The sequence below is a fragment of the Nerophis ophidion genome, linkage group LG18, assembly GCF_033978795.1.
Source record: "Nerophis ophidion isolate RoL-2023_Sa linkage group LG18, RoL_Noph_v1.0, whole genome shotgun sequence".
NCBI lineage: Eukaryota > Metazoa > Chordata > Actinopteri > Syngnathiformes > Syngnathidae > Nerophis > Nerophis ophidion.
The window spans coordinates 23,972,302-23,998,396 of NC_084628.1; the positions used below are offsets into that span (position 1 = coordinate 23,972,302).

The 26,095-nt window shown below is 39.6% G+C and overlaps 3 protein-coding genes, 1 long non-coding RNA gene and 1 other non-coding gene across 7 annotated transcripts in view; 2 read left to right on the forward strand and 3 right to left on the reverse strand.

Moving 5' to 3' along the window:
• Positions 1-5,326: 5,326 nt before the first annotated feature.
• LOC133536983 (uncharacterized) lies at positions 5,327-7,318 on the reverse strand. The gene is made up of 3 exons (XR_009802589.1): positions 6,922-7,318; positions 6,635-6,766; positions 5,327-6,357 (listed from the first exon to the last, which is right to left on the reverse strand). It is a non-coding gene; the product is annotated as an uncharacterized LOC133536983 (long non-coding RNA).
• A 3,754-nt stretch (positions 7,319-11,072) lies between these two features.
• LOC133537660 (U1 spliceosomal RNA) lies at positions 11,073-11,236 on the reverse strand. Its single transcript, XR_009802780.1, has one exon. It is a non-coding gene; the product is annotated as a U1 spliceosomal RNA (small nuclear RNA).
• Positions 11,237-14,583: 3,347 nt separating this feature from the next.
• Positions 14,584-19,287, forward strand: LOC133536974 (uncharacterized). Its single transcript, XM_061877769.1, has 4 exons — positions 14,584-14,831; positions 14,937-15,544; positions 16,996-17,319; positions 17,653-19,287. The coding sequence occupies exons 2-4, from the start codon at positions 15,215-15,217 to the stop codon at positions 18,205-18,207; spliced, it is 1,209 nt and encodes a 402-aa protein (XP_061733753.1). The 5' UTR covers positions 14,584-14,831; positions 14,937-15,214; the 3' UTR covers positions 18,208-19,287.
• A 1,796-nt stretch (positions 19,288-21,083) lies between these two features.
• On the forward strand, positions 21,084-22,514 carry aamdc (adipogenesis associated, Mth938 domain containing). The gene is made up of 4 exons (XM_061877776.1): positions 21,084-21,232; positions 21,820-21,966; positions 22,044-22,139; positions 22,214-22,514. The coding sequence occupies exons 2-4, from the start codon at positions 21,829-21,831 to the stop codon at positions 22,352-22,354; spliced, it is 375 nt and encodes a 124-aa protein (XP_061733760.1). The 5' UTR covers positions 21,084-21,232; positions 21,820-21,828; the 3' UTR covers positions 22,355-22,514.
• Positions 22,413-26,095, reverse strand: part of ints4 (integrator complex subunit 4) — a 44,353-nt gene continuing 40,670 nt past the window's right edge. For all 3 annotated transcript variants that reach the window (XM_061877741.1, XM_061877742.1, XM_061877743.1), the window contains 3 exons: positions 23,036-23,179; positions 22,843-22,963; positions 22,413-22,790 (listed from right to left, as the gene is read on the reverse strand). In XM_061877741.1, coding sequence (XP_061733725.1) covers positions 22,600-22,790; positions 22,843-22,963; positions 23,036-23,179 — 456 coding nt within the window. In that variant the 3' untranslated portion in view covers positions 22,413-22,599. The remainder of the gene's footprint in view (positions 22,791-22,842; positions 22,964-23,035; positions 23,180-26,095) is intronic.

Here is a 26,095-nt window from a genome sequence, read left to right on the forward strand (position 1 = left end):
CTATCATAGTTTAATGATTGCATTTGTGTATGAGTGAAAATCATGTCTTGATGGGACCCAGTATAGCTCAATGGTCAACACTGTGGGCTCCCAATACAGGGGTACTGGGTTTGAAACCCAATTGGTTTGATATGTAAATTTGGTTGAAAATTTAGCTCCACCTCAATTGTTTTTTACTGCGACAGATGTCCCGATTCCATTAGTGATTGAGCCAGACAACACATAAAGAAAGGCTGAGGATAGCTCAATGGTTAAGGCTGCTGCCTCCTACGCAGTGCGACTGGGTTCAAATCCATAACCAGGAAGATCTTGTTATATGTTTCGCCGCGATCATAGTTCACTGATTACATTTGTATATGAGCGAAAACCAAAACTTGTCGGGACCCAGGATAGCTCAATGGTTAACACTGTGGGCTCCAAATACAGGGGTACTGAGTTCAAACTCCATGCATAGAATCAGTAATTTGGCTATATGGCGTCAAAACGACATACATCGAGGGGTCTTTCTTCTCCCCCCACACAGAGTAATGTTATGTGCTACTTGTTTGAGTAACATATAGTTGAAAAATTACGTAAACACTAAAGATATTAATAATTGAAAAAAAATTGTCAAATAGTCAATGATGACACCTCAGGGGTTATGTGTGAGTGTGAGTGTGAGTGTGAGTGTGTGTGTGTGTGTGTGAGGGAGTGTAATTCCTGAGGTGGGTGGGAATAGGAGTATAGAGTTAATAATAAAGAGTGTTGACTAATGACCTCTCCTGGGTACAATTAAAATAAAATAGGTTAATTATAATTGGATTTTAAAAAAAAGTATATTTAATAATTGTTGTAATATTACATAGGAGAAGTGACACAGTCACAATATATGTCACCTTGAAGCCTCCAGATTGGTTTTGTAAATTACATGTCAGCCCAACCACGGTTCGAACCCAGCACCCTTCGAACTGAGACAACAGTCTTAACCACTGGGCTATACTGGGTCTTGCAGAGAGGAGATTTGTGTTCCATACACAAATGTAATCAAGAATTCCCGGATCAGTAAAGTATGATGAGTTGGAAGAAAATGCTGTCGGCCAGGGTGGGATTCAAACCCAGTAGTAATCATTCTAAGACAGTAGTCTTAACCACTGACCTATACTTGGTCTTGTGTCAGGGTGATTTCTTTCCATACACAAATGTTATCTACGTTCCCTGGCTCACTAGAGTATGATGAGGTGGACCAAAAGACTGCCAACCAGAGTGAGGTTCGAACCCAGCACCTTTCGTTCTAAATCAACAGTTTTAACCACTGGGCTATCGTCAGTATCCCTCTTATGTAGATTAGATTTTGGTCCATACAAGAATGTAATCGATGACTCAGTAAAGTATGATGAGGTGGAAAAAATGCCATTAATGAGAGTGGGGTTTGTACCCAGTACTGCTCAACCCAAGTCAGCAGTCTTAAAGACTGAGCTATCCTCGGTCTTGTGAAACACAGATTTCTTTCCATACACAAATGATATCTATACAGGGTTTCCCCCAGAAAATGTGTTCGTTAAGGTGGTGTCTCACCAGGGGGAAGGAGGCGTGCCGACTGTGGTGAAGTAGGCCGGCTTTGTCGCGTGAAGAAGCCTACAATATTTGGTTGTGTTTTCCGCTCCGTATGCTGAATGGCAATAAACAATACATATATGGATATTTTTTCTGTAAAGTAAAAACAAAACACAGGGGGTGGTCAAGGGGGATGGGTCAAATGCAGAAAATAATTTTGCCACACCTTGTGTGTGTGTGACCAACGTTCCCTCTAAGGTACGCGCCTGTGCGATTGCACACTGCTCAGGCGTCCTCTGCGTACGGCAAATCTAGGCCGCGCACAAAAGCGAATAAAAAGATTAGCGCATAACAGTGTGCACGTCTGTTATCGCTCACATGTGCGCCACTGAATGCTCAAGGAGTTTTGGCGTTTGCTCACGCATATGAAAAATTTGAGGGAAAATTGTGTGTGTCAATCATTTGTACTTTAACTTTTAACTATAGCTGAAAAAATAGTAGAATAGCAATAGGAGAGACTATTCATCCCTGAACACTATGGAGTTCATGTAGGCTTTATGATGCAGTTACATTATTATATCAACTATCAGAGACGAAACTTTTCATTTAACATAATGTCCTTTTTTTGCTGCTTCAACACAGAAAAAGGTAAAGTGAAAAAACTTAGTTGTTAACTGGAGGTCAATAATGCTTGTCTGTTTCTCAGACAGACAGGGCGTTGCTGTCTGTAACACACTGGCACACACACACACACATCAAAATGAGCTATCGTTACGCTAAAAGCTAATTAGCCTTCACCTAAAGAACTGCGAGTGAATTTAGCTGCCGCTTAAGGCTCATAGTGATGTTACTAGTAGTTGACTGGGAGGTTATTATTATACATTGGGGAGAGTCCTCTGCATTATGCTCACCTGCTAAACACTTTTCTGCTAACCCGAACCATGTCTACTCTCTGCCTCCCCTCCATGCACTCTGAATACTCCCTCCTGATTGGCTGCTACCGCTCTGAATATGCACTGCTGATTGGCTCTTACCGCTGTGCGTGTAACCAATCAGATGGTTGTGTGGGTGGACAATGCTGGGTGCTGCAGAGATGTACTGACAGATGCAGTATGAAGCGTAACAGCTTGTTAAGACTTTAGTTTAGCACCAAATGATAATATAAATACATTTTTAAGTCGAATAAAAATAAGGCATCAAGAGAAGTATCCTACACTTCTCTTTTGTAAAGTAAATCTGAACAGCCGATATGGGCATCTACATCAAATATATAATTTGCCGTAGAAGCTGGACAGGACAACAAAGTGCTGCGGGAAACCCTGAATAAATATTATTAATGCAACTATTAATCTGAAAACATTTACTCTTTTATTTCTCATTATTGTAGAATTGTTCTGTACTGTAATGGAAGGTAAACAACTTTGTTATCCTAAATAAATAAACAAACGAAAAATCAAAAGGACTCATTTCTGAAAGCAAAAATGTAACCTGAGTAGATATTGAACATTTTAAAGTGCACTTGTTTCCCAGTTGAAAAAATTAGGTTGGACCTTGTATTTTTGTTTATTACTATCATGTGATCGTTGCATGATCACTTGTTCATCCGTGTTGATGGGCTCGTATTGCCCATTGATTTGAAGATGAAATATTCCCACAACTGGACATTTGGTTTTATAATCTTATTAGTTCTTATTATTGTTTGTTACTTTGCGGGGCTATTTGTACTGTGAGTGTGTTGGCGGCGACCCGCTCTCGTCTCCGTGGGACAAAGATTGTGAATGAGTGAAAAGAGGGGTCACTCTGTCCAGGTCATCCTACAGTTAAATAAAGGCACTCAAGTGCTGAGAGCCATGTACCAAGTAACATGTCTTACTTCCTGTTTGAAGCAAGAGACGAACAAACGCGAGGCAAAACAATTCTGATTGGTGAACATGACTGTCACTCAAATGATTGTGACAGCAGAGGAAAACAAAAAACTTCAGCCTCTAGCAGTTATTTATCACACTAATTAAAACCTCATGTCGATTGGATTTTGATTAATCGTACAACCCTATACATTATTATTTTTCTCCACCTCAGCCACTTGGTCGGGCATCAAACCTTGGTCAGCTGTCACTTACGTTGTATCTAAAAGTTGTTGTGTTCTGTCTTTATATTGTTGTGTTGTGTCTTGTATGTTGTGTTGTGGCATTAGGTTTTTGTATTGTGGCTTTATATTGTTGTGATGTTTCTTATATGTTGTCGCGTTTGCAATTGTTGTGACCTTTTTTAGCTGCTGTGAGAAGGTATTTATTGGAGATGTGAGGTTTGCGAACAAATGGAGTATTTTGAATGGCTCTTAAGTGAACAATAAAAACTGAAAACTAGAAAATGTGTCTGGTTAGAAATTTAGCAGCATTTGGATTCCCTTCTTTTCATAAAACAATAATAAATAAAGAAAAAAATAAATGAAGTAAAAACATTATATTTATATTATATATATATATATGATTTTTAAACATTGTTTTATTTGTATTTATTTTATTAAATATTGTTCTCACTCTGAATCCCTTTTTTTAGTTAATTCTTCTGACATGAAAAAGTTCAATCTTACACACACCAAGTAGGGTAGTGTTTTATATTCACATTTTTATTACCTCCTAATTTTTATTGTAGATGTGTTTATCATTTTTACATCCATTTATTGCAATTTATTCTTACTTTTTGTTTCTCTATATTGTCAAAATACTCTTGTGCTTCAAAGTTTATGACATTCTATTGTTTCCTATTGTATTCACATCTTTATTACGTCAATTTTTTTATTCTAATTTTGTTTCCTATTTTTGTATCTAAAAATTTGTTTTATGCTTATTATTTTGTATATTTGTTCTGTATTGTTAAGATGCTCTTGTGTTACTAAGTTTTTACATGATGTAAAAGGCACTAGTGATGTCAATGTCAAAGCATGGAAATAGGACACCACATTAAAGGATGTTCATGGTGAAAACAACAACAAAAAAAGTAAAAGCAATATTTCAGAATTATTCCCACAAATGTAATAATATTTGTGTAAATTTTAATTATTCTTATCCATATTCCATCTTATAACTGATAACAGTGATTGTTTCCTTATGAGGAAAGTTACATCTGCAAGTCTTTTGGTTTGTGTCTATAGCGGCTTTGCACATTTTTAACCTTTAACTTCATTTCAGTAAACAGTACATGTATAACAAACATATATCAATAATAATTTATTTCACAACAATAGCAATGTACTTATTAAAATATATCTTCTATGGTTGTCAGAGTATTATTATTATACAGACAACAAAACAAATTGGAAAACCAGCTTTGCACATCCAGAGACAAAAATGTTTGCTGATAATTTTTTGAAAAAAAAAAATATTTTTTTTACAACTAAGTCAACTAATAAGGAGAATGTTTGTGAAAATCATTTTAAAGATCTGATCAAATATTCTCTGTTGGACTGTGATTTATTTCAAATTACAGTAGAGTAAAGTTTTATTAAGTTAAATTGAATTTTTTGAATAGTTTTCTTTGATTACAATTTGTGCGTGCTGCTTACTATTTACCACTAGCAGGAGCTTTAGCATTTATTATTTTTAGGGATGCACCGAAATGAAAATTTGTGGCCAAAGCCGAAGCCGAATAAAATTTAAATGCTTGGCCGAAGGTCGAATACCGAATAATGAATGCAGTTTTTCCAAAAAATTGTTATATTGCATAAATAGCCTACAACACATTTTTAGACATGTTTTTCAAATAAACTAAATTTTTATTGAATATTGACAGTTTTTTAATATTCCAGTAGACTTTGCTTTTCAAAAAAAGCACAACGTTTTTCGTTTATAGTAGGCCTTCAAACAAAACATGCATTCCAAAAAAAATAAAGTGCATTAAAGTGGATAAACCCACAACAAATGAATTATTGTCCTTTTGGCAAAAGTCTGCTTAGCCACAGTAGATAGGCTAATAATGTAAACAGAAGGCTCAAGTAAATCTCAATTAAGTGTGTGCTTGTAACTTCATACACTTATACAGGTAGCCTACACAACAGGCTAATAATGTAAACAGAAGGCTCAAGTAAATCTCCATAAGTGTGTGCTTGTAACCTCTTACACTTATACAGGTAGCCCACCACACAACAGGCTAATAATGTAAACAAAAGGCTCAAGTAAATCTCAATTAAGCGTGTGCTTGTAACCTCATACAAGTATACAGGTAGCCTACACAACAGGCTAATAATGTAAACAGAGGCCTGACTAAATCTCAATAAGTGTGTGCTTATAACGTCATACACTTATACAGGTAGTCTACACAACAGGCTAATAATTTAAACAGAAGGCTCAAGTAAATCTTAATAAGTGTGTGCTTGTAACCTCATACACTTATACAGGTACACAACATATCCCAGGCCAGAACAGATTTGTCAATAACAGTACTTCAGCTTCAGAATAAAAAGAAGGAATCTAACTATGTATAAAACAATTTTAACAACTGTGCCTGTATGTCAAGCCCCCCAAAAAAGGTTAAGAAATCTGGCCCGTGATTGAACCTATGCTGACCCCTGCTGGAGACATTCCAACAAAAACATGCATTAAAGTGCATTGAAAAAACCTAAGTGCAAATAACAAATGAACTATTGTCATTTTGGCATAAGTCTACTTAGCCTATTCCTTCAGGAACAGTGGCAGGTTCTTCTTTATGAACAGTAGCTTCTCTGCTTTGTCACATGTCAGTCTGTTCCTCCTCTCATCAAGGACATTGGACGCAGCACTAAACAGCCTCTCACTGTCTGTGCAGGTGCATGGAGCAGACAAGTACCTTGGAATGGAAACAACATTTTAAGTTCAGTTCATTATTATCAAGCAATAAAAAGAAATAATACGGAAAATAAACCAATACCTTTCCCATCAGCTTATTGTTATAAACACAATTTCTCTTATGCACTTTATTGTAGTATTCCTATGTTGTTTTATATTTCATTAATTAAATATATCTTTAGTTTTTACAAGTGTAAAGCACTTCAAAAGACAAACTAAATTTAAAAAACACTGTAAACCACTTTCTAGTTATGTTTTGAAAAGTGCTGTAAAACTACCTGCGTGCCATCTGTGCTAAGTCAGGAAAGCGGTCTCGATTGGTCCTCCAATATGTAAGAGGATTGTCACTCCTGGGGATGAGGACTTCTGACAGGTCCAGGTGTTGAGCAGTTGCACTCGTACTCGTCTGCCTGCAATATGAGTCGTTTTCCAGGAAAATTTCTTCAAACATGTCAGAGAGTTAGGGCGCACGCGCTGCCTCTGTGGTGCGCATTCTTTTTCTCTCTGTGCGTCACTTCACTGTCTCCAAGGGGCTTTAATAAGTCTAATTCATAAACTCCATTACCTTCTTTGTAATTCCGTTTGCTTTGGCACTGTCAGTCGCAAACTTTTTCGTCCTCTCAAAGACGTCGGCCACGGACGGGGGCATTCTCGTGCTGTGACCAGCTCTCCTTTCAGCTGCTGCAGTAGTGCTGAAGGTCTTTGCTGAGGCACCTCCTCGAGACAGTTTGGCTGAACATTCGTTGCAAACTGCAATACGTTTGTCACTTTCTAACATTTTAAAATATCCCCACACTGCTGCCATTTTTCCGAAGGCGCCGGGTTACAACGTCACCGTGTCACTGCACGTTGCTTGATTGCGTCATCGCGTAAAAAAATTGCGTCATACGCCACTATTCGGCCTTGCTTTTAACTCATTCCACCGAAAGGCCGAATGTGGTTTTTTTGCCATATTCGGCCGGATATATTCGGTTACCGATTATTCGGTGCATCCCTAATTATTTTCTTAACGAAAGTAGTGTTGTGTCGTTTGCGAACGATTCATTTGAACGAACAAATCTCTTGAGTGAACGTACTGAACCGAATCACTTCATGAACTGATTCGTTCCTTTCTCAGTTCAGTTGAGCTCCGCCGCGACCATGCCGGTATGAGTGTAACTGACGCATTCTTTGACTCACTGAACCCTCGACATCGGAGAACGACACAGCCAGCTACTCATAATGGTGGCGGGGGGGGGGCTGAGCGAACGATTCGTTCACCCCAAATTAACGACATGAATCACTCAGTGAACGACAACGCTCTCGCTCGCTCTGCTCTGCTTGCCTCAATGCCGCGAGTGATTCTCCTCCCGTCGCGGGGATATGTTTCATGCCATTGGCATCCGTTCTCCATTCATTCTCCAAGCTAACTTAAGTTGATATTTTCTTTGTTATATTTTTAAACGTAGGCTACAGAACATTTAGTTTTTATGTTTGGAATTTCTGGCTCTTAAATTTATTTGTTTTATTTTGAAGGTATTTATTTTCTTTTTGTTTGCTTATTTAAGTTTACATTTTCTTTGCAACAGAACATTTAGTTTTTATGTTGGCATTTGTTGAGGGTTTCTTAATTTAATATTTGTTTTTGCACTGAACAAACGAGGCCTATTTATTTAACTGTTGATTGCAAGCATTTTAGTAGGCTATTACTATTTTTTTTATTTCCCACTTTTGTTTATTTCTTATTTTCATTTCAGTGCAATAAAACATATTTAACAACCAAGACATTTAGTCACATTTTGTTTATTGGACAGGCCGGAAACGCGCACACAGTATTTTTAAAAGTAACAGAATCTCTACTACAGCTGCAATGTCTGTTTGCGAACGTCAAAGGGAGTCTGTCAGGGCAGAGAGCGATTCACGTCTGTCGCCCTCTAGCCCACAGAACTGTAGCTGAGTGATTCTATAAGAACTGACTGGTTTTCGCTGAGGACGTGATTCAGGTTCGCGCTGCACTCACTCACTCATTCAGAATCAGGACTCGCGAACCTACTGACACAGAGAACTGACTGTGTCGCGGAGGAGGACGTCACATTGAGGCTCTCGTTCAGTCACTGTGCGCGTCGTTCATTGGGTGCTGAAGGCTTGTGTCGTTCGCGAACTGACACACACCGAGATCTGCCGCTGGGGAAGCTGTTACTGACTGACTCATGATTCGCCGACCTGCACACAGAACTGCTGCTGCAGAAGTGATTCAGGTTCACGTACTGAACTGTGCTGACTGTGGTGCTGTGTCAGTCACTTACTGCCTGGTGTACTGCATGCACAGAGCTGTGTAGGGACTCGCGTTCACCCTATTTGCTGTTTCTCCCACGAATGTCTGCACTGTCCTACGCACGTCCCCCCAATCCCCATTTTTTTGGGGGGGGGGTCGGTGAAAGGATTTAATGAATGACTCTATTTACAAACTGATTTTGATAATTCAGTACAATCTAAGGACATGTTGATTCCTACACTTCTTGTAATGGTTAAATTTCTCTCCTGATGCTGGTATATTGAGGGACGAGATAAATCCATGAGCTCTAGTGCACCGCACACTGGTACTTTATCTTTAACTCCATACTGTAGATTTTATGCCTACATCAAAGTGCCACCTATGTTTGTCAAGCTCCATGTTCTTATGTTTAAATATTAGTTGTCTGGTTGTGGCTGTGCTTGTGATTTAGTCATGTTATTCTGTATATGTCAAGGAAGCAATGATGCACAGTGCACAAGACAAATTTCACCGCAGGGGCCGAACAATTCAGTTGAACCTTAAAGGCCTACTGAAATGATATTTTCTTATTTAAACGAGGATAGCAGGTCCATTCTATGTGTCATACTTGATCATTTCGCGATATTGCCATATTTTTGCTGAAAGTATTTAGTAGAGAACATCCAGGATAAAGCTTGCAACTTTCGGTGCTAAGAGAAATGCCCTGCCTCTACCGGAAGTCGCAGACGATGACGTCGCAAGTGTGGGGGCTCCTCACATATTCACATTGTTTTTAATGGGAGCCTCCAAAGAAAAGTGCTATTCGGACCGAGAAAGTGACAATTTCCCCATTAATTTGAGCGAGGATGAAAGATTCATGTTTGAGGATATTGATAGCGACGGACTAGAAAAAAAAGTTTAAAAAAACAAACAACACGATTGCATTGGGACGGATTCCGATGTTTTTAGACACATTTACTAGGTTAAATCTGGGAAATCCCTTATCTTTCTATTGTGTTGCTAGTGTTTTAGTGAGTTAAATAGTACCTGATAGTCGGAAGGGTGTCTCCACGGGTGTCTTGATGCACAATGTCTCAGGGGAGTCGACAGCAGCTATGGACGGCACAAGCTCAGCTTTTCTCCGGTAAGAACTGACTTTTTAAACACAATTTTCTCACCGAAACCTGCTGGTTGACATTCGGTAGGATCCATGTTTGCTTGACCGCGCTCTGATTCATAGGAAAGTTTCACCTCCAGGAATTTTAAACAAGGAATCCCCATGTGGCTAAAGGCTAAAGCTTCCCAATTCCATCTTTCTACTGTGACTTCTCCAATATTAATTGAACAAATTGGAAAAGATTCAGCAACACAGATGTCCAAAACACTGTGTAATAATGCCGTTAAAGCAGATGACATTTAGCTGTGTGTGTGCAGCGCTCATACTTCCTAAAAACCTGTGACGTCTTGCGTACACGTCATCATTACACGACGTTTCGAAGACGAAACTCCCGGGAAATTTAAATTAGCAATTTAGTAAACTAAAAAGGCGGTATTGGCATGTGTTGCAATGTTAATATTTCATCATTGATATATAAACTATCAGACTGCGTGGTGGGTAGTAGTGGGTTTCAGTAGGCCTTTAAGATGCTCTTGTGTTACTAAGTTTTTTACATGAGGTAAAATGCACTAGTCACTGTCAAAGCATGGAAATATTACACTACATTAAAGGATGTTTATGGTGAAAACAACAACAAAAAAGTTAAAGCAATATTTCAGAATTTTCCCCACAAATATAATATTTGTGTAAATTTTAATTATTCTTATCCATATTCTATCTTATAACTGATACTAGTGATTGTTTCCTTGTGAGGAAAGTTACATCTGCAAGTATGTTGGTTTGTGTCTCTAGCAGCTTTGCACATTTTTAACCTTTAACTTTATTTCAATAAACAGTACATGTATAACAAACATATATCAATATAATGTATTTCACAACAGTATCAATGTACTTTTTAAAATCTTCCATGGTTGTCAGAGTATTATTATTATACAGACAACAAAACAAAGTGAAAATCCAGCTTTGCACATCCAGAAAGAGAAACATAAGCTGACTGTTTTTTGAAAGAAACAAACAAAAAAACATCTTACAACTAGGTCAAACATTAAGGGGAATATTTGTGATAAACCAGTTAAAAAATCTGATCATATTTATCTGGTGGATTTATCTATTTCGAATTGCTGTAGAGTAATGGTTTAATAAAATGAATTTCAATGTTGTAAAGATTTCGTTACTTTCTAATTGAGTATGGTGACAAAGTCCACAAAGACAGTCGTAATTAATACTGATGAATGAGGTGAGGCAACTTTCATATTTGATAATTAACATGTCAGCACCATGACAATAAGCGAAGACTGGAATAATCGTGCGATTGACTTACGCTGATTTAGCAGAGGTAGGCAATCATCTTTTTTAAACAGGAGATCAGGGGAGAGCGCGAACGCAGTCCCCCACTACCACAAATTATGCAGTCGAGATTTCCACATTTGGGGAATTCGTAAGGGTCAGCACAGCCGGAGTGCAATGGCTGAGCCTCACCCTAGGTGAACCACCTTCTTGATCATGGTATCTCCCCTGCCAGGTAAGTATGAGTTGTACATGTCTCACACACACAAGTCATTCACACACACACCATGTTAAGTGATGGCATCATCACGTGCACACTAGTAAACACACACACTCAACAAGCCTGCACATGTACAAGAGTCTACTACACAACACTGTCTGATCATTACTATATTATTACTATTTATATTACACATTTGAACACAACTATGAGTTCCCATCATGCAATGGGGCTTTTTCTGCACGCCTCAACTCAACCGGGAAGAGTCCCTGCCCCCCTTCACAACCACTTCCGGTTTACTAGTACAGACACACTTGTCCGTGTGTGCTGCTGTGACAATAAAGTTATTTCAATCCTTGAAATGACACAAAAGTTTATGGGAATTAATACAGTTGTTATTTTGAAAACGAACCTGTGTTGTTTCATCAACTGAACCACTCAACTAGGAATTCTACCTTCCCCCTTCTACTGCAACTTCCTGTTTCTTTGTTTGGACAGTAACACATGCTAATGTTGCCGCCACCTGGCGGTCAGTAGCACACACTACACTGGTTAAGATTTTCACTGACATTACACCCATAGTATGTTTTAAAGCAGTGGTTCTCAAATGGGGGTACTTGAAGGTATGCCAAGGGGTACGTGAGATTTTTAAAAAATATTCAAAAAAATAAAAAACATTCAAAATTCCTTTATAAATATATTAATTGAATAATACTTCAACAAAATATGAATGAAATATAAACTGTGAAAAAAATACAACAATGCAATAATCAGTGTTGACTTATCCTATTTTTTTTTTATTAATTTTTTTTAATGCGATATTTGTATTTGCTTTTAGTTTCTTTCTCGACATGTTTTGTTAGACATAATTTGCTCAACCTGGCGAAAGTGTAGAATTGTTGATATATGTCGAAAAGTGCCTTGATTTGTACGTATGTTGTGGATATGTTTGTTAAATACATTTTTTTTTTCTGACTTAACTAGGTTTCAGCATACTTTAGCCTACTTTTTCAAAATGTCGCAGCAATTAGTGATCCTTTGTTTTCTTCCTGTGTTTAACTTGTTTACAAGTGACTAATTTACAAATTGGAAGATCCCCCGGGAAGAGCTGGGCGAAGTGGCTGTGGAGAGGGATGTCTGGGCTTCCCTGCTTAGGCTGCTGCCCCTGCGACCCGACCTCGGATAAGCGGAAGAAGATGGATGGATGGATGGATGGAAAGAACAATACAATTATTTTTTTTTGTTATTATAGTTTGTGGGTAGAGTATATAAAAATTTCAAAGAATACAGGTGTATTCGGGAAGAGCTGGGCGAAGTGGCTGTGGAGAGGGAAGTCTGGGCTTCCCTGCTTAGGCTGGTGCCCCCGCGACCCAACCTCGTTTAAGCAGAAGAAGATGGATGGATGGATGGAAAGAACATTACAAGTATTTATTTTTGTTATTATAGTTTGTGGACAGGGTATCCAAAAATTTCAAAGAATACAGGTGTATTCGGGAAGAAGTGGCTGGGGAGAGGGAAGTCTGGGCTTCCCTGCTTAGGCTGCTGCCCCCGCGACCCAGCCTCGGATAAGCGGAAGAAGATGGATGGATGGGAAGAACAATACAATTATTTATTTTTGTTATCATAGTTTGTGGAGAGGGTATATACAAATTTAAAAGAATACAGGTGTATTCGGGAAGAGCTGGGCGAAGTGGCTGGGGAAAAGGAAGTCTGAGCTTCCCTGCTTAGGCTGCTGCCCCTGCGACCGGACCTCGTTTAAGTGGAAGAAGATGGATGGATGGATAGAACAATACAATTATTTGTTTTTGTTATTATAGTTTGTGGACAGGGTATCCAAAAATGTAAAGGAATACAGGTGTAAATTCTAAATTTAATGGGCCTCATTAACAATGACTTGTTTTCCGCCATGAAAGTCACCTGTATTGGGGGGGGATGTTAATGCTTATCCCAAAAAAGTAATGTCTTAAGGCAGCATGAAACCAACTTTCACCACCATAATGTAAAACTTTACGGAGCATTAGGCCACATTTTAACTAATAATTGTTAACGAGAAAACGGCCCTAAATTAATTGCTAATCAACAACATGCTAACGGAAGTTAACATCTCTTCTGCAACAAACAGGAATTGAGCCGCGCTCTCGTCTTTTAAAAGCTCGTCACGCAAATGCACATCATAAGAACATTTGGCACGTGGAAAGAACGAGAGAATGAAAAGAGAAGAAAATAACAAATTGTCCTACCTGAAGCCGATCGAGGGCGACACCGGAAGTGCTCAGACGCAGGTAACGCGGGCAAGCGCGACAACTAACAGAACGATACAATATGTCGATATAATAGAAAACAAAGGTACTTCGCAATAAACATATACTAAACCAGGGGTCGGGAACCTTTTTGGCTGAGAGAGCCATGAAAGCCAAATATTTCAAAATGTATTTCCGTGAGAGCCATATAATATTTTTTAACACTGAATACAACTAAAAGCGTGCATTTTTAAGTAAGACCAAAATTTTTAGGGTGTAATAAGTTGGGGTGGTATAGCTTGGTTGGTAGAACGGCCGTGTCAATAACTTGGGGGTTGCAGGTTCGATCCCCGCTTCCACCATCCTAGTCCCTGCCGTTGTGTCTTTGGGCAAGACACTTTACCCACTTGCACCCAGTGCCACCCACCCACACTGGTTTAAATGTAAAAATTACATATTGGGTTTCACTATGTAAAGTGCTTTGAGTCACTAGAGAAAAAGCGCTATATACTTCACTTCTTATTATTTTTAATGACATTGTTATTCTAAAGCTAACCAAAAATAAATATAATACTTCTTACCATTAATGTGACTTCTTGAACAGGTGCGATAGAAAATGAATGGATTGATGCATGAGAATGTTTTATAATTTGAACATTATTTTTAACACTGTGATTACCAGCAGAATTATTCATTACTTATCGTGTTAAGCATTGTCAGCTAAGATTTATCTGAGAGCCAGATGCAGTCATTAAAAGAGCCACATCTGGCTCTAGAGCCATAGGTTCCCTACCCCTGTACTAAACAATACATGATTTCACCATATACGCGCTATGTTCTTATTAATGAGTTGTGTTATGATTCATTGCAAATGAATGGTCATTAAAAAGGGATCCCTTCCATCACATCACCTAAGAACCCACTAAAAGGCAATATTGTTTTGTCATATTCTTGCAATATCCTACGGAGCCTCTAAAGGGACATGGGGATTTTTTTTTTTTTAGACATGTATCTCGTGCGCACGAGAAACTATCTCGTGGCCACGAGAAAGTTTCTCATGGCCACGAGAAACTTTTTATTTAAAAAAAAAAAAAAAAAAGTTTTTAAATATAAACACTCTCGTGGCCACGAGAAAGTATCTCGTGCGCACGAGAAAGCATTGGATGCGTGCACGTGGTTTGAGGTGTGTTTTAAAATGGCAGTTTAGGAGTTTATGCGGCTCTATTTCCAACAAAGACGTTCCCTCGCCCATAATCTCCCGTTGCTCAGCAGTTTTGATACCTGTTATTAAACAAAGATGGCTGCAGTAGATTTATTCATGTTCCTTCAAATGCGGAATATACCTGAAAGTGTCATCAACAAACTAAAAGAAGACAAGGTGAGGATACTTATTAACTTTTATATAAAGTAAGAAATAGCCTACTTTTAATGTTGCTATTTTACTGTAGGAAATACCATTTAGCAAACGTTTTGCTTTTTACAGATCGACACCAATGTCATAGGCATTATGACAGATAAGGAGTTAAGCAAGTATATCGAAAGATATGGGGATCGACTTGCGCTCAGAGCATTTTGCCGTCAAAGAACTGTGACAAACGAAGAGTCGGGTGGAGCCGAGACAGTGAAGTCCTCCCTCATGCAGAAATTAAGAGACAGGTTAAGAACTCCTAATACTGTACAAGGCACCGCTACTGGCCAAAAAAATGCAGCCAAAATCACCCGGCGGGTTGAAATGGGATATGGCTCCACTTTGAGAGTGGAATGTATCACCAGGTTAGAACGAGAAAAGGAGGAGGAACACGGAATCTGTCGGTCCAGAAATCAGTGACTATGGGTGAACTGTTGGAGACAGTTGGCAAATGCTTGTTATTTGCAAATGGGCATTCATCAAAAGGACTGATAGAAGACTTGGAGTTTGACATTTGTGATTACAGTCACAGTCCTGTGCCCCGTGAAGTCGCGGTGGGCCAGCTGTACGAACAGACTAAACTAAAAATGCTACGCGTCTACACAGCCACCAAGTCTAACAACATTCTACTTCTCTCTGATGAATCACCGGACATGGAGCCAACACAGAAAACGCCGCTGAAGGTAATTATCCTCTGCCACATTTGTGATATCAATACATAGATTACTGTAGGTATTCCATTTATATTGATTGCATGCGTCGCCAGGCTCTGCTTTTTATCCACAGACTTATCAGATTTAATGTTTTATTATCTCTAGCAGGGGTGTCAAAAGTGTGCCCCGGAGGCCATTTGCGGCCCACAGCTAATGTTTTAAAGGCCCACGTCACATTCTAAAAATACTAATAAAATAAACAAAAAATAACAAAAGTGGAACGAAAAAGTTTAGAGGTGAAATGTAAATTAGAAAAAGGTGCACTGTTGACTAATAAAACAAAGCTGTTTTTTCTTTAAAACTGTCATTGCTCAAAACATAATATTGAATGAAAATGTATGTTTTTATGAATTATTGAACTATCCTAGGCAGCTGAGATAGGCTCCAGCACCCCCTGTGATCCGGAAAGGGACAAGCAGTAGAAAATGGATGGATGGATGGATGTTTGTTTGCCACAAAAAAACATAGTTTTGTTTGACAAACAGACGAAAATGTATGTATGCCCTGGCCCACCATTATCATCATTTCATGACCCAAGCAAAAAAGTGGAACCAATCTTTGCTAAACAGTACTGAACTTGTGTTGTCTGAAGATTTTATTGTACCAAAATGTTCAGTATTCATTAAAATTCAAACATATTTTTATAGTTATAGTTTCCTGTAGTGTCATTTAAATTAAATCTGCATGACACAGGAGCTATGTTTATTATAAATCACAGGTGAAATATATGAGGGCACAGAAATGGCCTTTAAGAAACCATAATTTATAGTTTTAGTTTTAAATCTGCAGTTAAGATGGAAGTCTGCGAATGCTTTAAATGTTATCCTACATTAAGTAAAAATGCATACACCAAATAATTTACTCAGGTGCAGAGTGTTATAGTCACATGAATATATATAGCAGCTTCCATCCATCCATCCATTTCCTACCGCTTGTCCCTTTTGGGATCGCGGGGGTTACTGGTGCCTATCAGCTGCATTTGGGCGGAAGGTGGGGTACACCCTGGACCAGTTGCCACCTCATCACAGATAGACAGACAACATTCACATTCACACACTAGGGCCAATTTAGTGTTGCCAATCAACCTATCCCCAGGTGCATGTCTTTGGAAGTGAGAGGAAGCCGGAGTACCTGGCAGCTTGGATGAGATTATTCAAACTATAGATAATATGATAGGTTGATTGGCAACCCTAAATGGTCCCTAGTGTGTGAATGTGAGTGTGAATGTTGTCTGTCTATCTGTGTTGGCCCTGCCATGAGGTGGTGACTTATCCAGGGTGTACCCTGCCTTCCGCCCAATTGTAGCTGAGTAGGCACCAGCGCCCCCCGCCACCCTAAAGGGAATAAGCGGTAGAAAATGGATGGATGGATGGATAATACATTTGTTTGTTTTCTTGTTTTTTATATGAAATGATCAATAGAGAAGAGAGACAATCAGCCAGTCAAGATCTGCAACTCCTGAGATGGGTAACACAGGGCTCCTGCATACACAACCTACTGAGGATGTTGGCAGTCATACTCAGCAGTCAACAAGAAGGCATGGATCTGAAGATGACTGTTTAACGCCTGTGCCAAGTCAAGATGCAGACCAGTTGTTAAGTGATGTCTCAGATTCCCCTCTTAATCCTGCCATTCAACAATCTCTTGAGGACTCTGAAGTGAAGTTTGGACCCATTGTTGGTGATGATAGTGATTCTCAAGACACCACACTTCCCTGGAATCCACATGACTTGAGCAGCATGCAGGTACAATGTAGCACTAACGTCTTACAGTCCTGTAAAATTGTTACATTTTACATTTTTAAAATGTACAAAAACTGTAACATTACCATCCGAAGATCTTTCATCCTAAGCATATGTTTTTAGATTCATGTTTCATCCAAACATTCCAAAACTCATTTGTAATTTAATGCATCGTTGTATGAAATAGAAAAGCGGCAAATCTAAAACCACAACATTATCACCATTTTTGCATGCCATTTGATACATTGATTGTCAAAATCTTTGATTCTTTTCTGTTCACAAAAGGATTAATCAATCAATAATCACACCTAATTACCTTTTTAAAATATCTTGCAGCATTCCACATTCAATGATGGTCCTGTATCATCAAGTTGTCTTCCAGCATCACCAGATCCATTTGACAAAGAAATCCTTATTTTGAAATTAAGACGAGTAAACATAGTTGATGATGTCCTTAATGTCTTCATGGATCCAAAAGTACTGAATGCTCGTCTAAGAATGGAGTTTACAAATGAGAAAGCTATGGACAGTGATGGTGTGTCAAGAGAGGCGTACTCCGCATTCTGGGACCACTTCTTGGACCAGTGTGAGGGGGAAGATGAACGAGTACCCAGGCTACGACCAAACTATTCTGAGAAGAAATGGCAAGCGCTCGGAAGAGTGTGGTTGAAAGGATACCTGAACCACAAAATCCTACCAATCAGACTGTCACCAGCCTTTGCTCTTGCCTGTTGTAAAGGAGTTAGCTCAGTGGATGAAGAACTATTAATGATGTCATTTGCCAGATTTCTTTCAGAAAATGAGCGTGTGTCGCTTGAAAAAGCACTACAGGGTACCATTGATGAAATTGTTGAGGAGGACTTACTTGATGTCTTCTCCAGAATGGGCTGACACTGCCTGCCCCCTAAAAACAATTTACGGGCTGCTATTTTAACAATGGCCCACAAAGCTCTTCTTCAAGAGCCAAAGTTTATAATTGACTGTTTCCACTCCAGTGTTCATAATGCTATGCCAACGCTCATAACCACAGACAACATAATGGAGATATATGAATCTAAGAGGCCAACTAACAAGAAAGTGGCCCAGATGATAAAACCATCACTTGAAAGCCTAAATCCACAAGAGCAGACTGCTCTTAACCACCTGCTACGGTATGTGAGAAGCATCGACCAAAGAAAATTGGAGATTTTCTTACGCTTCTGCACAGGATCTACTGTGCTGTGCAAAGACACAATTGAAGTCATTTTTAACACATTGTGTGGTTTAAGTCGCAGGCCTGTAGCACACACATGTGGAGCAGTTCTTGAGTTACCATGCACTTACATCACATACCCTGAGTTTCGCAAAGAATTTGATAATGTCTTGTCTGGTGACTGCTTCACAATGGATATTGTGTAGTGAATGGAAAGCACATCTATCTTCTACACTGAGTTTTGCATTTGTCTGATGCAAAACTGTTTCTACAGATTTTCATTTATTGTTCTTATTAAAACAGAGACCGTTTACATTTTTTAAATAGTTTTATTTTCTTATTTTTTCTGTAAATTGTTAGTACATTGAGATTCAGTTTTTTTTCCACAAGACAGTTTAATAATTTTGATAAGTCAGCAGGGTCTGTTCTCATAGGTAAATGTCCCTTTTTGTACAATTATTACATTTTCATGTGCATCTTTTATACAATTGTTATTCTGAATAATGTTCAGAATTTATGTCATCATTCAACAAACAAGTTCATGTTCAATGCAAGTACAATACATTTCTAATGGTTGTTCAGTTCTGTTCATTTCCTCTTTCATGTCCTGCCTTGTTTCTCTTTGCAGTCAGTGTGCATATAGTGACATATCAATCCTATTTGCACCTCAGTTTTGCTGCAAAATGTTCTTAATGTTTGTGGCATAGCACTGTTCAAGTGTAGTCAGTGTGGACATGTTGTAGCTCTGAATAATCTGAATAAAAATCCATCTCAAATTAGAGAGTTGATGTTATCTCATTCCTCAAGTGAAGGTACAAATCCAATGCCTGATAAGCATCAGCTGGAAGATGCAGCTGTGACTCTGCCATCAGAATGTTGCAGATGTTGTAGATGTCTGTGTCACATGGCACTGCTGGTCAAAATGTGCAGTTACTCTGACACAACTGTACATCAGCTCTGTCCACTGGGGAAATGCAATCACAAGTTGTGTAGAGTTCTGGGAACATGTACATGATTCGGGGGCGACCACTGGGCACCCTGTCATTCTTTGATGGTCTGATGACATGTGCATCCCACACATTGATGGTCTCGTCTAATTCCATCCATCCATTTTCTACCGCTTATTCCCTTTTGTGGTCGCGGGGGGCGCTGGCGCCTATCTCAGCTACAATCGGGCGGAAGTCTAATTCATCCTGGAAAAACAGTACAGAGAGAAAGAAATGTACATTAATATGCAATTTGTTATTCTCATCATGTGCTCTTTAATTTAGTTATGAGATTACTTCAAATAAATTATGTTAAATCTTGAGGTTTTTGATGACGTTAGGAGAAAATGAGTGGAAAAGGCCAAATATAAATATATAAATTAATAAACATAAATGAATAAAAACAGTTTGCTGCCCACTATGCTTGTACGGGGGGGGGGGGGTTATTAGGGCTACCACACCCCCCGACACTGATGATGAATTAATAGGGTATTGTAGGACACCAATAACAGTAATTAAGAAGACACATAGACATGAGACACAAGTGCTAATATTCACACCCACTGTCTGCTCATATAAGGATGTTAAAAGACAAAAATGAAAATGTAATTCAGTAGTTTTTCCATTAGATGGCACTGTTGTACTGTTGATTCATTCCATCTCTGCAGCCCGCTTGTAAAAAAGAGATGCACTTGCTATATCACATGTGTGTGCATGCCAGTCAATAAAAACATCAGAAAATAGATAAAACAATGCATTGTCGCTTACCTGAATGAAGCTCATAAAGCAGAACTGAATTAGACCTCGGTCCAAGTATGTACCACCGAACAAACCACGGTCCTTCAGGTCAGTGAAAATAGAGATATAGAACTCCATTGATTCTCTTCTGAGGAAACCCCACCAACTCTCTATGCGCTGATTTGCTGTGCTTGCCCCTTCGATGTAGATGTCAATACCAGAACCGTCATCAATGTTGCGACGGAGAAAACGCTGAAAGTCTCTGACTTTAACATTTTCAGTGCCCCGATCGCCTCTGACAATCCTCGGACAACCACCACATTTCTTCACTGCCTCCATATAGTAGCCTCCAATGATTTTTGGGTCACTGCTGGTCGTAAATGCATTCATCCAGATAATTTTCCGGGAAAATCCGTCAATACAGCCGTTTATACAGATACCAAATGGTTTCAGTTTGTCATAAGAGTCAGGACAAACATTTAAGGGAAAACAAAATAATCAAGAGCAATTTAACAATGTATGAATACAACAATAGAGGATATTACGGAGCCCCTAAAGGGACATGGGGATTTTTTTTTTTTAGACATGTTTCTCGTGCGCACGAGAAACATGTCTAAAAAAAAAAATCCCCATGTCCCTTTAGGGGCTCCGTAATATCCTCTATTGTTGTATTCATACATTGTTAAATTGCTTTTAATTATTTTGTTTTCCCTTAAATGTTTGTCCTGATCAATAAATTAAAGGAATTAAAGGCAAACTAAAAACGATATGAACATTTAATCTTAAAATGGAACTAGCTAAATGATGTCGGCAATGACAAATATGGCCCCCTCATGCAGTTGGTATCGAGTCGACACCATTATTTTTAGTATCGCCCAATCCTACTGTAAAGCATAAACCGGGAGGCGGAGCAGTTAGGGGGTGTTGACATGTGAAAGCACTTCCGGTTGCAGCTGACTGGCGAGTTCCTATATTCTGAAAAAGCCTTCAAGTTGTGGAGGTTTGTTTTGATACGGAAGTGCGTGTGCGTGTGTGTGTGTGTGATAGCTCACAGTAATATGGGTGTGTTGCTATTTTTAAATGACAGACACACACACGTGTGTGTGTGTGTGTACATGTTGAGGTATTTGGGGCCAAGACAAGTTGGAAGAGGGCTTCACACGGCAGAGGGGTTTAGTGCGTCTGCCTCACAATACGAAGGTCCTGCAGTCCTGGGTTCAATCCCAGGCTCGGGATCTTTCTGTGTGGAGTTTGCATGTTCTCCCCGTGAATGCGTGGGTTCCCTCCGGGTACTCCGGCTTCCTCCCATTTCCAAAGACATGCACCTGGGGATAGGTTGATTGGCAACACTAAATTGGCCCTAGTGTGTGAATGTGAGTGTGAATGTTGTCTATCTGTGTTGGCCCTGCGATGAGGTGGCCACTTGTCCAGGGTGTACAACGCTTTCCGCCCGATTGTAGCTGAGATAGGCGCCAGCGCCCCCCCCCCCCCCCCCCCCCGCGAAAATGGATGGAAAAGTTGAAAGAAGATTTTCATGTGTTGACATCTTCAGATATTAAAGTGTTGCTCCTCCCTCCTTTGCAACAGGAACGTCACATGACCATGGCCTCCCCAGAAATCAGCTCCTTGTCGTGGGGTCACATGACAGTGAAAGGCTGCTCCTCCGCCTACAAGGACTGCAAGGTGTGGCCCGGCGGCAGTCGGTCCTGGGACTGGCGTGAGACCGGGACACAGGTGTGTGGGACAGTGACCGTCACATGCGCACGCAGACGTGTACTTCCTGCCTTGATTAACGCTAGACTCTTCATCAGCACCACCCGGGGGTCCAACCCGCTGATGTGCAGGAGGTGCTGGACAGAGGAGTAAAGTTGCTGGTGATTGGCCGAGGCATGGACATGGCCCTGCAGGTAGTCTTCAGAACCAAACCGTGTCGCTTCGGGGAGGGGCGGGGGCAAAGACTCATGGCTTGTGTTTGCGTCAGGTTCCCGCCTCCACCCTGGACTTTGTGGCACAACAGGGGGTGGATGTCAGAGTCCTGCAGACGGAGCAGGCCGTCGCCGAATACAACAAACTGGCCGGCCAGGGCGCCAAGGTGGGCGGGGTCTTCCACTCCACCTGCTAAGGTTGGCGTGGGAGAGACTTTTCACATGTTCTTTCAACATAGGAAGAGTCACGTAATATTTGCAATTAAATATCGGCAAAGCGAACATCTTGTTTATTTGTCCTTGTTTATTGAAGACCTTTTTTTTAAATAAAAAAAAAAAAACGGATCCACAAAACTATTATTGGCTGCATTTTGAAAGAGCAAATGTTTCTATCTTTGGGTCGGACTGCTACAGCGAAGACCGGGACAGGTCTGGGCTCTCCTTAGCGTCTGGCAGGCTTTGGCATGATGAAGATTTTGACAGGTTTGCTGAAGGCAATGGTCCCCTCTACGGCGGCCTCCGGTGGGGGGAGGCTGTCGATGCTGTCATTCCATGCCAGCTTGGAATCCGGGGAGGAAGCGGAGGAGGAGGAGCTGTAGGCCAGCAGGAGGCGCACCTCCACCTGGGACGGCTCTGAGAGACAGGTCAGAACATGACATCCATCAACACGAGTGTCTTCGCTTACCTGTCCATGCGCTGTGAGACAGGTAGACTTGTGTGATGAGTCTGTGTCTGCTAGGTCCGGGTTTCCGGAAGTCTCCGGGTTTGGGATGGATAACGTGACTCTGGCCATCAGGATACAGAACCTGCCCAAAACGAAGGTCAGAATAACGGTGCGTATCCTATCCTAACCCAGCAGCTGACTCAGGCCGGCTCACCTCCACTTTGACCGAGTTCTGGGGGTCGCGGACATGCTCCAAGGTAGCATCGACATCTAACGCAACCACGAGACCGGACGTGAACCTCAGCGGGTTGTCCGACTCCCCTGTGGGCTCGATGATGTTGGCTGTGGCTCGATAGATCTGTGGAACACAAGCTCAATAAGCTGCAGGTCCGACTGTTACAGGTTCAAAAGGTCACAGTTAGGGTCCTCATGTCTGGACTGCAAATTTAAAAAATCTGTGGCAGCCACTTCTTTTCTTTTTTTTCTCCTTCATTCGCTACAAGTTGTTAAATCTAGACCAGGAGTGTCCAAAATGCTGCCATGGGGTCATTTGCGGCCCACAGCACATTCTAAAAATACTATTAAAAAATAAATACAGTAAATAAATAAAAAGTGGATTAAAAAAGCAAAGAAGTGAAATGTGATGAGAAAAAGTTTCAATGTTTACTAACAACACAAAGCTGCCATGCAGGCAGTTTTTCTTTTGTCAGTGCTCAAAAAATAATAATGAAGCGAAATTAATGTTATGAATTATTGACCCATTAGGGCCCTAATCACTTCACATAAAAAAAATGGGTGGGAAATATTGAATACTTGGTGTTTGCTATATAAAAAAACTAAGTTTTCTTTGACAAAAAGGGCACAAAACAAACCCTAAAAAACATGGAAAAAATAAAAAATTTAAATCGACTAATAGATCGGAAGTTACTCTAGAGAATTAAGTGTTGAAAGTAAAAGAAAAAAATATTTTGAACACTTTTTATGAGCTGGATACCCAATATTTTTAGTATGATTTAAAAAACAAGTTTCATAAATAAATAATATCGATTTAAAATCAATGCCGTTATGAATTATCAACCCATTAAAGGCTCCAATTACTTCACATACATTTTTTCACTTAGAAACATTTTTTTGTGGGGGCAAAATATTGCAAATTTTGTGTTTTTGCCTTTCAAAACTGGGTTTTGACAAAAACGGCATAAAACATACTTTTTTATTTAAAAAAAAATACAAATCCATATCCACGGGTAGACCTGTAGTTGATCTAGAGCAGTGATTCTCAAACTGGTACGTCTACCACTAGTAGTGTGCGGGCTCCATGTAGTGGTAGAGCAAAATAATCACTTGAACTTAGTACAGTGTTTTATTTGTCTATATTCAAACACAGTGTTACTGTTCAAACTGTGTTACGTTACATTGGTCTAAAACATTTAATATACATGTTGAATAAAATCTCCGACTTGCTTTAAATGAATACTTAGGCCTGCCATGCTACTGTATTTAAATGTTGGCCGTTATGGTTGTGTTTTTTCTGAGGTGGTACTTGGTTGAAAACAGTTTGAAAAACCACTGATCTACAGATTTAAGTGTTGAATAAAAAAAACAACAATATGACTTATTTTTATCATTTTTATGACTGAAACCAAAATTGAAGGGAACGTAAAAGCTAAAACTAATAAAAACATATGCATTTATACACATAACTGTATATATACACATATAGCAAATGGATGGATGGATACATATACATATGTATACATATACATAGGGGTGTAACGGTACGTGTATTTGTATTGAACCTTTTCAGTACGGGGGTTCCGGTTTGGTTGGGAGGTGTACCGAACGAGTTTCCACCCGAACATATGAGGTTAAGTCTTAACAAGCTGCTCTGCTTTCTGCCTCTGTGTCCTACACAGCACCCAGCATTGTCCCACCCACACAACAATGTGATTGGTTACAACCATAGCGGTAACAGCCAATCAGCAGTGCGCATTCAGAGCGCATGGAGTCAGTGCTTCTGCGGTGGTGTTAGCAAGTTTAGCAGGTGAGCATAAGGCAGCGTACTCTCCCTAAATTATAATAAACACTTCCCAGTCAACTACTACTAACATAACTATGAGCCCGTTGACGTTCTAGAAACAAACTGCAGCTCAGCTCGCTCGCAGTCCTGGCTTCAGGTAAATGATAAAAGGGTTGTACTTGTATAACGCTTTTCTACCTTCAAGGTACTCAAAGCGCTTTGACACTACTTCCACATTTACCCATTCACACACACATTCACACACTGATGGAGGGAGCTGCCATGCAAGGCGCCAACCAGCACCCATCAGGAGCAAGGGTGAAGTGTCTTGCTCAGGACACAACGGACGTGACGAAGTTGGTACTAGGTGGGATTTGAACCAGGGACCCTTGGGTTGCGCACGGCCACTCTCCCACTGCGCCACGCCGTGAAGGCTAATTAACTTTTAGCGTAATGTTAGCTCATTTTACGGTGTGCGTATGTATGTGTATGTGTGTGTGTGCTAGTGACATAATGTAAGTGCATCATTAATCCTAAATGAACTCCATGGTGTTCAGGGATGACTAGTCTCTCCTATTGCAGTTGAACTATTTTTTCAGCTATAGTTACATTAATCATTAGTAATGTAACAGCCTAGTTTTGAATGGCGGGGTCCCTGCTATCACATGTTGATTAAAACATAACATTTACATAATAAAAATCAACTACAGGCTTCCCAAATGCTGTAATAAATCAAGCATGATGAGTTGACTTGAAACTGTTTAATGTTGCACTTTTTATATGTAGAAGAAAAGTTTTGTCATTTTATTTAATCTGAGCAACAACTTGAGGCAGTTTAATGTTGATTAACGTGGGCAAAATTATTATAGTGTTCCCAATGTTAAAAGGATATAGCCATTGTTTACAAATTTGGTAAATAAATAACCCAAAAGATTATATATTGTTGTTTTCTTACTGTACCAAAAATGAACCGAACCGTGACCTCTAAACCGAGGTACCTACCGAACCGAAATTTTTGTGTACCGTTACACCCCTATACATATACCTACATACAGTATATATACATATGTATAATATTGATATATGTATACATATCAATTGATAAACTGTATATATTCAAATATATGGATACATATGTATTTATATGCATATACATATATATACACGTATGTATGTATGTATGTATGTGTGTGTATATATATATATATATATATATACACATATACATATATATACACATATACAAGCTAACAC

Coding starts and splice junctions, on each gene's coding strand:
- LOC133536974 (XM_061877769.1), top strand. CDS start 15,215: ATGTATCACCAGGTTAGAACGAGAAAAGGAGGAGGAACACGGAATCTG. Junction 15,545..16,995: donor CACAGAAAACGCCGCTGAAG/GTAATTATCCTC, acceptor AATGATCAATAG/AGAAGAGAGACAATCAGCCA. Junction 17,320..17,652: donor ATGACTTGAGCAGCATGCAG/GTACAATGTAGC, acceptor AATATCTTGCAG/CATTCCACATTCAATGATGG.
- aamdc (XM_061877776.1), top strand. CDS start 21,829: ATGACCATGGCCTCCCCAGAAATCAGCTCCTTGTCGTGGGGTCACATG. Junction 21,967..22,043: donor GGCGTGAGACCGGGACACAG/GTGTGTGGGACA, acceptor ACTCTTCATCAG/CACCACCCGGGGGTCCAACC. Junction 22,140..22,213: donor GCATGGACATGGCCCTGCAG/GTAGTCTTCAGA, acceptor TGTTTGCGTCAG/GTTCCCGCCTCCACCCTGGA.